Source organism: Lynx canadensis, chromosome C1, assembly GCF_007474595.2.
Source record: "Lynx canadensis isolate LIC74 chromosome C1, mLynCan4.pri.v2, whole genome shotgun sequence".
Lineage (NCBI taxonomy): Eukaryota > Metazoa > Chordata > Mammalia > Carnivora > Felidae > Lynx > Lynx canadensis.
In genome coordinates this window covers 92004249-92016346 of record NC_044310.1, presented here as the reverse complement: position 1 = coordinate 92016346, position 12098 = coordinate 92004249, and the positions used below count along the sequence as shown (strand labels likewise).

General features: G+C 36.4%; 1 protein-coding gene across 1 annotated transcript in view; it reads left to right on the top strand.

Moving 5' to 3' along the window:
• LOC115519771 (calcium-binding mitochondrial carrier protein SCaMC-1-like) overlaps positions 1-11714 on the top strand; it is a 43743-nt gene extending 32029 nt beyond the window's left edge. Inside the window, 4 exon segments of the mRNA XM_030323659.1 lie at positions 4887-4994; positions 7743-7910; positions 10216-10366; positions 11536-11714. Of these exon segments, the coding sequence (XP_030179519.1) occupies positions 4887-4994; positions 7743-7910; positions 10216-10366; positions 11536-11714 (606 nt within the window).
• The last annotated feature ends 384 nt before the right edge of the window (positions 11715-12098 follow it).

Genomic DNA, 12098 nt, shown 5'->3' with positions numbered 1-12098 from the left:
TCCACATCAGTAAAGTCTTCTCTATCCAGCATTACATCCCACCTCTCATATCCCCCCGGTCAGTACTCTTGTGATCCACTCTCACACCATTCCCTTGGTTCCTTCCAGCCCATAGTAGCCAGGTCCTTGGGCTGTCTGAGGACTGACCCTATATAAGTTATTGGTTGAAAGGCAGTAAGAGGCAGTCATAGGTGGGACAGACTGTGGGAAAAGCAAACATCCTCTTGTTAGGTATCTGCCTTTTTGAGGCCTTTACATTGCCTCTGGACAAAGAGAAGCTTCTCTGCTCTAGAATTAGGAAGGAGGCAACTTTTTGCCAAATTGGAGGGTGCTAGAGACTACATTTTCTAGGCATATACATCCAAATGTCCCCATCCCATGTGTCAGGGTCTTACTCCTCCCCAGCGAGGGTCTTCACTTTACCATAGGAGACCTTTTGAGACTCTACATGGTTTCCTTAGTAACTGTTACCTTTACATTTATATCCTGGGCCTGATTTGTAGTTATCCATGAGACTCTCTTTAAATGCTTATATGAAGGCCTTACGGTGTTCATAATATGATTTAAGGTGATAATCAGCTGATCTAACCTTGACATTATCTGCCTTCAAAGTATCTAAGACATGGGGTGCCTGGGTGGCTCAGACGATTAAGCATCCGACTTCAGCTCAGGTCATGATCTCATGGTTTGTGGGTTTGAGCCCCGTATCAGGCTCTGTGCTGGATTCTGTGTTGCCCTGTCTCTCTGCCCCTCCCACACTTGCACTCTGTCTCTCTCTGTCTCTCTCTCAAAAATAAATAATTAAAAAAAAAAAAAAAGGATCTAAGACATGATGAATCACTAAACTCTACACCTGAAAATAATACCACACTATATGTTAGCTAACTTGAATTTAAGTAAAATCTTGGAAGGAAAAAGAAAATAAGAAAAAACAAACAAAAACCCCAAAAAACAAAGTTTCTAAGACAGTGAATTAGAGCCAGCCACCTCTACAATCTTGTAATTTTCCCCGTGCTGTTCAAGTATTAGGGCAACTGCATAATATAATGCTTTGCTGCCTATGAATATCTCATCCCAACCCACCATGACTATGAATCTTAGTAATTGTAATGCCATAGGTTACCATAGATTATCATCATCCCATTTACCAACCAAGATCCCATAATTGTCCAGTAACTGGTGAATGATCCACTCTCTACGTCTACTTTCTAGGACCACTTTTCAAAGAACCAGCTTTTGATTTTATTGATTTTCTCTATTGATTTCCTATTTTCAATTTCATTGCTTTCTGTTCTAATTCTTATTACATATTTTCTTATGCTTGCTTTGGATTTAATTTTCTCTTCTTTTTCTAGTTTTCTAAGGTGGAAACTTAGATTATTGATTTTTAGGTCTTTGTTGTTTTTTAATATATGTATTCAATGCTATAAATTTCCCTCTAGTACTGCTTCCGACTCCTTTTGATAAATTGTGTTTTTATTTTCATTTGGTTCAAAATACTTTAAAATTCCTCCTGAGGTTTCCTTTTCGGCTTGTGTGTTATTTAGAAGTGTGTTTTTAAATCTCCACATATTTTGGTAAATTTGGTAGATATTTTAAAAATAATTTTTCTGTTACTGATTTCTAACTTTATTCCACTGTGATCTCAGAGCAGCCATTGTATGCTTTCCATTCTTTAAAATTTTTGTTTTTAATGTTTAGTTTTGAGAGAGAGAGACAGAGAGAGACAGATCTCAGGTGGGAGAGGGAGACATAGAATCCGAAGCAGGCTCCAAGCTCTGAGGTGTCAGCACAGAGACCCATGGGGGCTTGAACTCAGAAGCTGTGAGATCATGACCTAAGCCGAAGTTGGACGCTTAACCGGATGCTTAACCAACTGAGCTATCCAGGCATCCCCATTCTTTTAAATTTGTTAAGGTGTGTGTAATGGCCCAGAATGTGGTCTTTATTGGTGAATGTTCCATGTGAGCTTGAGAAGAATGTGTACTCTGCTATTCTTGGATGAGACAATCTGGATGTCAGTTATATACAGTTGATTGATGGTGGTGTTGAGTTCAGTTATGTCATTACTGATTTTTTTTTTTTTTTTTTTTGCTGGATCTGCCCATTTCTAGTAAAGGATATTGAAATCTCCAGCTGTGATAGTGGATTCATCTACTACTCTTTGCACTTCAATCAGTTTTGGCCTCATGTAGTTTGATCCTCTGTTGTAAGGCACATACGTGTTAAAGATTGTTTTGTCTTCTTAGATAATTAACCCCTTTATTATTATGTAATGCCCTTCTTTATCCCTGGTAACTTTCCTTGGTCTGAAGTTTGGTCTGTCTGAAATTAATATAGTTACCCCGCTTTCTTTTGGTTGGTGTCAGCATGGTATATTTTTCTCCATTCACATTTAATTTGTATGTGTCTTTATATTTAAAGTGGATTTCTTATAGATAACATATAGTTGGGTCTTGTTTTTTTGATCTACTCTGACAATTTCTGGCTTTCAATTGGTGCATAGGGCCACTTTTGAAGTAATACCAACTGTTTTAATTTGGGTTCCCCCTCTCCCCCCAAACAGAGTCTGGGTACAGCTAGCTTATTTGTGAAGAAGCAGGGACAGTGAGACATGGAAGGAAGAAAAGCCAATATAAGGGTACATAAATGAGGTTTCAGCTATAGGAAATAGGGGCTTGATTCTGAGGGAACTTCTAGGAAGTATACAGAATGGTTCTCAGAATTATCTGCCTGAAAGAAGAGAGCTGAGCTATTTATCTGCCAGTTTATATCCCATATTATATGAGGATTGCTCTTATGACTTTAACTTCCCCAGACTTCTGGGCTGGACAGTCTCCTACAGCTTCAGAGAAGGCCCTGAGGCAGCAAAACAGAGAGATGAAAGGCTTTTGTTTTTGATGGTGTTCTGTCAGTGAAGTGAGTCTGTGAGTCTGTACAGAACTGTCCAGATGTGATGCAGAGCTCTGGAAGTGTCTGCCACGGCCAGGTGTCTGCCTGCTTGCATTTGGGGGCCTGAGAATTGCTTTAGAGATCAATGGAACATAGGGTCTTGTAGGCTTTGCTTATGGGTTTTCTAGCATACAATTGTTTTAGAAGTTTCTTAGACTTCTTCTCTGTTTGTTTTCAGTCAATACCACATAGCATAACCACATCCAAAAATCTCTTCTCTGATATTTTATTTTCTAGCTCCTGTGCTTAGTCATTCCCCTTCTCTCTCATTTTTATAGTAGCCTATGTTGATGTGAACTGAAACAATAAACTGAAATCAAATGACAGAGCCCCTAATATGATTTTTTTCAGATAGGCAAGTGCTTTAGGACAATCTTATTTCCTTCTGTTGGGGTACAGAAGCAGGTGGCCTTTCCAACTTGGAAACCCACCATTCTTGAATACAAAGCCAGGCTAAGAAAACTCCCTTAGCAGAGCTCCATTCCCTCCCATTTCTGCTTGCAAACTGGCTTTGGAAAGCAAAAAAGCAGAGAGATACATTACCTCATATCTTATAGATTGTGCCAAAAGCAGCAAGGAGCATGCAACACTGACCAATATTCTGAGATTTTACAATCAGTTTTCCTAGAACTTCAGGCTCAAAAAGCACACCGTCTGCCTCCCACATTATCACAGCAGACGCTTTACCAAGCATTTCCACAAAGCATAGAAAGATCATCATCTGCTTAGACTGTAATATCTGTGTCCTAACAATAAAGCCAGTGCCACATATTTTAGGTTTTAGTTATGGTAGTACCCTACATCTAGTAACCAATTTCCATTCTTGTTGAGGTTCATTCTAAGCTGTTTTAACAAACAGATTCCAAAACACAACAACTTAAATGAGATAGAGGCAATTGGTCCGTGGCTAACAGCACATCTCTGCCATCTTCAATGCCTGGCTTCAGAGGTTGCTTCCATCTTTGCCATTCCTGAGGTGGAGGAAAGAGGTGTCCAGGACAGGCAACTTGAAGAAGATGTCAGAATTTGCACACTCAGCTTCTCCTCATATCTCTTTGGTTAAAATTAGCCACTTAGCCACACAACCTAATTGCAAGAAAGAAGAGGGAAATGTAGTTGGCAACTAAGTCAGCTGTGCTACTAAAAGGAAGAAGAAGGTGGTAGGTGCTAGGTGCTGGGAACATGTAGCAGTCTCTGCCTTCACTAAATCAATCACACTTTCTGATGGAGTTACTGATTTGAGAACCAGAGTTAGTTGAATTATATTGATGATAGACCTCTAGGAAAAGCAAACAGGAAGACATCTTACCTAACAGGTGACAAGATAATCAGTTTGCTAAGGCTGTCTTGGATCCTAAATGAGTTTAGTTTCAGTCTCCATGAAATTGACTTACTTTACTTCCTGCGAAGCCTGACCTTTACGCTATTGTTTTCCTTATTTCCACATGTGTTATTGCAATAACCTCCCTGCTGTTTAAGCTAACCAGAGTAAACCATTGTTCCTTGTAACAAAAGGAGCCTCTCATGTTAAGTTACTATTCTTGATTATCCAGTAACCAAGCAATATTAAGTACCTTGCATATCTAAGACATGGGGCTAAAAAGAGGTAACAGATGCAATTTCTGTCCCTTTTTGTCATTTGCATGCCCTTTATGAAATAGTACATTCATTAATATGCTTACGTGATTTAATGTTGCTAACTCATTCTGTGGGGAAGAAAAAGGAAAAAGGAGGCCAAATAGAGAAGTCTTACTTATTATTTTAGACAACTAATTGTGTAAAAATTAAAACCAAGTATTTCTCTAGATGCTAATGTTAGGTGTCTGGAATACTTTCTCAAATAATTTTATATTACTAATTAACATTATAAACTTAGAAACAATATATATTCCATTTCAGTAATATTATATATTTCAATGCTTTTATTTATACAGTATAAAAAATGGCTTAGTTTTGATGGTGCTAAAATAGGAATTACTGAGAGATTTGTATCTGGCTCATTGGCTGGTGCAACTGCCCAGACCTGTATTTACCCCATGGAGGTATGTATTATTATAAAACTGTAAGTAAAGTAATGTTTTCAGTGCAAATTATAACTTTTTAAAGTAAATGAATCCCTGATCAGGATTTTGTACAATAAACAGCTTTCTAGCTACAGGATTTAAATCTCACACTAGTGAGTGTTAGTTGGACCTAGTAAATGTTTTCTTTTGTTTATTTAGGATCAAGGTAGTGTTGTAGACCTATCAAGAAGATACATACATGTATCAAGAAGAAAAAAATTTCATTGATTGCTTGCTTGATTGATAGAATCACTGAATCATTAATCATGTCAAATTTGTATTGCATAGTCACTAAGTTTAAGGCATTTTTCTAGATCCAGAGATAAGTCAGATAGGCATTTTAGTCAGTCTATAAGAGGAGATAAAAATGTGCATCAATAATCATGATTTGGTCATTTGGTCAGAATAGAAGAGGAGCTAAAAATGTACATCAATAACAATGATCCATAATAGAAAATTTGAATTCTAGAAGAGAGATCAATATGAAGTACTATGGTAATTTGGGGGGGGAGAAATGATTTCCAGTTAGTGATTTCATGAAAGACATAAATAGAATATGTGAGTTTGGCTTAAATTTTGGACATTTAGAGATAATGAGGAAGAGCATTTTAGGTGGAAATAATGACTTAAAGGAATGGAGGCAAAGGAGCAGATTTTTAGGTTTGGACTGGACACTGGATAATACCATGGATAATGGGTTGGAGGCAGATCAGAAAGGCTCTTGAATGCAATGTAAGAAATATAATTTTAATTTCTTAAAAAATAAGAAGCCATTAAAGACTTTGGAAGCTGAAATATAATCTTGGTAAAGTTTTCTAGAGTGAGGGAGACATGAGATGACGATAAACAAGATACTGCTATCTTTTGGGGAGTGATGGTAAAAGCTTGGAGTATGACATTGACTGGAGGAAACTGAGTCCTTTTAGAGCTGTCACAAGAACTGACAGTGTGAGATGTGGCAGGAAGGAGAGAGGGAAAGGAAGAAGGTGAAGCTTTGTCTGGGTTCTGTGCTTAAGTGTTTAGGAGAGTTACATCTGAGTTACACCTCTAATGGAGTTTGAGAGTGGTAGAAGTGGCCCAGGTGGTGAGAGATGATGAGTTCAGGTTTCCACATATTTGAGTTTTTGTTGGACAACCAGGTTATGATTTTCAGCGGGCAGTTGCAAATGTGATACTGAGACTTGAGAGATTTCAAGTCTTGATGTGTCATCTGCAAAGAAGTGCTAGTTAAAACCATGAGATTACTTAGAAAAAAGTAGAGTGTGGTGCTTTTTTCTTTTCTTTTCTTTTTTTTACTTTTCTTTTCTTTTCTTTACTTTTTTTTTTACACTGAGAAGAAAACTTTGGAGAAGACCTTAATTTAGAGAGTGAGTGGGGAAAAAAACCTACCAGTGAAGCATACAGAAAAGATTTACTTGGGTAAGAAAGGAGTGAGTTCACTGCCCTGGAGAGGGCAGAGAGTTTTCAGAATGGGATTATCCAAAGTGTGCCTCCTGCAGAGAACTTCTTCAAGCAAAGCCTTCCAACTCATGGCTCAGAGGCAGCTCCAACAAGATAACACAATTTGCCCAATCAAGAAAAAGTTTATGCTGTTTTTTGTCTTGGCTGTTTTGGAAAGCCATTTCTCTAAGTATATATGGAGCTCCCTTACATTAAATTAATGGAATTTAAGAGAACAGGAGTGTTCTATAAGGAGAACTGCATAGGAATGTTGATCACAGACAGACTCCTGAAGCCTACTATTGCCCCATAGCTCCTGTTATGTTATTACTTTATGGGCACAAAATGAGCCTGTCATATCTAATAATTATAGTTAATACACTTCACTGTTACAAGAGTTCTTAGAGTATGTATTTTAAGTATACCCAAAAAATTTTTTTTTCCATATTGGTTCTTCACTTTAACATGACCATTTACTTTTGTTAAACTTGGAATTTGTCTACAGTTGCTTTATTTTGAAGCAATAATGTTACCTCAAGCGAGTTTGTTTTAGAATATGTTACCTTACAGCACATTAAAGAGGTTTGGGCAGATGTTATCCATCAAAACCACAGTGATTAATTGTATTTTTCTATTTAAATGATTTTTAAAAACTCTGTACTGTGTCAGCTGTTTATAATTAAAAGTCAGTTAGAGAGGGGGTGGCTGGGTGGCTCAGTCCATTAAGCATCTGACTCTATTTCAGGTTTGGTCATGATCTCATGGTTTGTGAGATCTCATGGTTTGTGATCTCATGGTTTGTGAGGTTTCTGAGCAGACGGTGTGGACAGTATGAAACCTACTTGAGATTCTCTCTCACTATCCCTCTCTCTGCCCTTCCTGCCTCTCTTAAGTAAATAAATAAATATTTAAAAAAAATAGCCAGGGCACCTGGGTGGCTCAGTTGGTTAAGCATCCAACTCTTGGTTTTGGCTCAGGTTATGATCTCATGACTCATGAGTTCAAACTCTGTATGGGGCTCTGTGCAGATAAGCGCAGAGCCTGCTTGGGATTCTGTCTCCCTGTCTCTCTGCACCTCCCCCACTTATGTACTGTCTCTGTCCCTCTGTATCAAAAATAAGTAAACATTAAAAAAATAGTCAATTAGGGAGAGGTTAAAATCATTATTTAAAATTGCTTTCTTTTTGTATTTCTATGATAGTATACACTGTAATATAATACAGTTTACTGAATTTCTAGATGAGTTGAGTGAATATAATATATTTTTATAATATTATTCACATTTAGGTTCTAAAGACCAGAATGATTCTTGGTGAAACTGGACAGTATTCTGGGATTATTGATTGTGGCAAGAAGCTTCTGAAACAAGAAGGTGTTAGAACCTTTTTCAAAGGTTATATTCCTAACTTTCTAGGTATTCTACCTTATGCAGGCATAGATTTGGCTGTTTATGAGGTGAATTTATTCTCATTACTATAACGTTATGTGTTAGATTTGAAAATTTGGTATAATAATAGTCTTCATTCTAAAAATCAGATTATAAATGACTTCACATGGAATAGCTTCTGATAGAAGTTTGGTTGAATTGAATGCTTTTATTTGGCTTGCTTTTCATTTTATATATTAGTTGTCTTGTATTCTAATAATAACTTTTTGTTTGGTATTTCTTTGTTAATTTGGTTTCAGTGATAATAATTATAGACCTAAATGCTGATAAAATATTGGTTCTCAACTCTAGATGCATATCAGAATCACCTCTTTAAAAAATAAGATTCTTGGGCTACATCTAAGATCTTCTGATAACTATTCTGGGGGGAGGCCTAGGGTTTAGGTTTTTTACTCTCTAGAAGAATCTGATGTACAGTTAAAATTGAGAAAGCTGAGATGTTACTGCCCCATTATGAAAATGAGAATCGAGGGAAGGAGTAATAGGGGGCTCCAGTGGGGGCAGCGGGGGGGCAGACAGCATGGAGACAGGCCAAATATCCTAATAGTGTAGTGCTTGCTGATCAGGTAGGGTTCCAGGTTATTCCCCTTCCAACCAATCATTTCATTTTTATGACCATACATGTGTTTTAGATAGACTCTCTTAACAATATATACCATTTGGTCATAAGAACCAGGTGAGAGTAAGTGACTAGCAGAACTTCAATTCATTCTCAGTGCAGGAAGGACAGCTCTGTAGCCACAGGCCCAGTGGTATTTTTGGCAGGTGGTACCACCATCATACAAAAGATAGCCAATTTTGTTTAGCAATTAAAAAAATGTACATACCTTTTATAGAAGCTTAAAGTATTGAATACGATAGCATGTATTTCTTTTCTTCTTTGTTGTCTTGCGTCTTATTAAAATGCCTTTATTGCTCCTGTTTATGTTGGGCTCCCTCCATCCTTTTATTTTTATAGTTCAATATCTTTTGCTTTCTTGCCAGATTGACATTGCATATTTCTCTTTTTATTGTTGCATGACTAATAAATGCACTGAGTAAAGACATTTTGAAATGTATTTTTGTCAGAAGCATCAAATTATACATTTCATAATAGTTGCCTCAGTATAATGGTAAAGCTATCCTTTAATAAATGAACAGTTCTAAAAGCACTTAGTGATATTTAAAACCCACTGTTTTTAGGGGTACCTGTGTGGTTCAGTCAGTTGAGCGTCCGACTTCAGCTCAGGTCATGATCTCACAGCTTGTGAGTTCAAGCCCTGCGTCAGCCTCTGTGCTGACAGCTCAGAGCCTGGAGCCTGCTTCAGATTCTTTGCCTTCCTCTCTTTCTGCCCCAACCCACTCACATTCTGTCTCCGTCTCTCTCAAAAATAAATAAACATTAAAAAAAAATAAAGTAAAACCCACCATTTTAAAATAACTTTTCTAGCCACTTTTATTCAAGGAAAAGCAAATTTGGAAAAAAGGATCTTTCTTAAAAGTTCAGAAAATGTGGTTTTGTTAGCCTAGAGTGGATTATGCAGTCTTCTCTACATTATTCTGTTAATCCCTCTGAGAATCTTCAGAATTTTGCTTGGGTCTTTGAATGTCATTACAAACCAAAGCAATTAGACAAAACAAAACAAACAAAAACAAAATAAGCAAGACACATGCAGAGAGACACAGAACATAGGAAAACTCAAACTGAGGTTGTGTGAATACATTTATTTGAAAACATCAGTATGCCCTGTCCATGATAGGACAGTAGGGATAGCCTCCTCTATACAAGGAGTAGGAACGATCTTTTGTAAAGACTTTGGAAAGAACAGTTACTAAAACCAAGTGATTAAGGTTGCCTCCCATTTATCAGCGTTGTGACTTGATAACTTAGTTTCTCTGAATTAGTTCTTCATTTATACAATTTATAAAATGGAGATGACAGTATTGACTTGTCAAGTTTCTGAAGGGTTTAAGTGAAAATGCTCAGTGTAATTCTCAAATCAAGAAGCCACTCAAGGGGCTGGGTGGCTCCGTTGGTTAAGCGTCTAACTCTTGATTTCAGCTCAGGTCATGACCTCATGTTTTGTGAGTTTTACCCCTGCATGGGACTCTGTGCTGATAGTTTGGAGCCTGCTTGGGATTCTCTCTCTCTCCCTCTCTTTCTTCCCCTCTCACACATGATCTCTCTCTCTCTCTCAAAATAAATAAATGAACTTAAACATTATAGAAGAGAAGCTACCCAGTATGTTTATTGAAATTGAGCAAGCAGCACGCTTTTTTGTACTTAGTCTTGCATAATGGTTAAAGGATATTTACTACTCTCTTCTCTGTCAGCTTTTGAAGAATTATTGGCTAGAACATTATGCAACAAATTCTGTAGACCCTGGGATAATAATTTTGCTGGGATGTAGTGCACTGTCTCACACTTGTGGTCAGATAGCCAGCTTCCCTCTGAACCTTGTCAGAACTCGCATGCAGGCTCAAGGTGAGTTTTTTTTTTTAATGGAGTAATAAGTTAAAAAGTGATTTAAGATAACTTTAATGAGGCAATAATAAAAACTAAGTTAAAAACAGTTTTAAAAAATGAGGTTGTTTTAAATGAGTAGAAATTAGTGATTTCAAAAGCAGAAAAACTGAAGAATTGATAAATCAAAAGCAGACTCTTAAGGCACATGTCTTGAATTTATTCTTTTATTGTAGAGACTTTGTCAATTTTAGATTTTTTTTATTCTCCAAAGTTCTGTTTGGGACTGCCCACATTTCTTTTAGTTACCGATGATCTCCTTAAGGAGTTTATAATTAGGAAGTACCGTGCCTAACAATAGAAAACATTTTTTTCTTCAAATTAAGCCAACAGTTACTCAATGCAAACATGCAATTTTCCCCTAGTTCTGCTATCATTGTTTTATTCTGCATCAGGAACCTAATACATTTGTGGAATTGCATTTGCGTTATAATCCCCTTAGCAAGGAGAGATTGGGTGGAAGGGAGGTTGTCTGGTTTTTTCCTCTCAAGTGAAATGTTAGCAATTTAGATTTTAAGAAAATACCTTTATCACTTTACGAAAAGAAAAAGAAACCTTATCTAATTCTATTTTTATATTCCTCAGTAAATTTAAGGAATCATGTGGCAAGTGATATTCTTTTACATTTGTTTTCTCCTCTTGTTGGTAAAATTTTCAGATTTAATTTAGATTGCAATCCAGGTGGGGAATCTCTCTATCCATCCAATCACCCATCCATTGCCCTATCAAACTGTGTCATACCCAATTCCAAATGCTTTGTTGAGGTCCCTTATGAAAGACATTCAAGTGCTGCCCAAAAGAACTTTCTGCAGTGACAGAAATATTTTATCTCTGTGTTGTCCAGTATGAAAGCCACTAGTCAGGCACTTGAAATATTGCTAATGCAACTAAGAAACTGGATTTTTAGTTTTAATTAATTTTAATTAATTTAAGTTTAAATAGACACAGGTTTCTGGGGTCTACTGTACCGGATAGCACAAGACTATTCTAGAGGTAGGGAGAGAGTTATATTTTAGCTTGTGTAAATTCTAGAGTAATTTTAGCTTCTGTAAATTCTCATTAATCATTGGATTATCTTAATGTATAAAGACTAAATATTGAATTACACTGATTTTTTTTTCAATTTATAGCACTGGAGGAAAAAGGAACAACAACTTCTATGATTCACCTCATTCAAGAGATACATAACAATGAAGGAAAAAAGGGATTTTTCAGGGGTCTCACCCCAAACATCATAAAGGTGCTTCCTGCAGTAATCATCAGCTGTGCAGCTTATGAAAAAGTGACACAACATATGGGATTAATTTAAAAGTGAAATGTCAAATTATTGTCATAACCAAAATCACTTAATTGTAAGATAATACCTGGGTGGTAAAGAGAAATCTGTCCTTTTCTAAAAGGAAAGATATACCAAATAATTGTTAAAACATTTTTTTATTATAAAATCTATAAATTAAATAATCATTTTGGTAAAGTTCTTTAATAATTTAAAATCCTCAATATCCACAGAAATCTATTTGTGTTTTCTACTACTCTCCATTGAATCCTAACTTTAAACTTGTTTTTATTGGGTTTGGGTATACATACCATGGTATTTGGTTTTAACATTTATATGTTTATATGTTCTACATTTGGTAGAAGCTTGTGTTAACCTTTTTCTATTTAAACAATTGTTTGCAAATCTGAGCTTGAA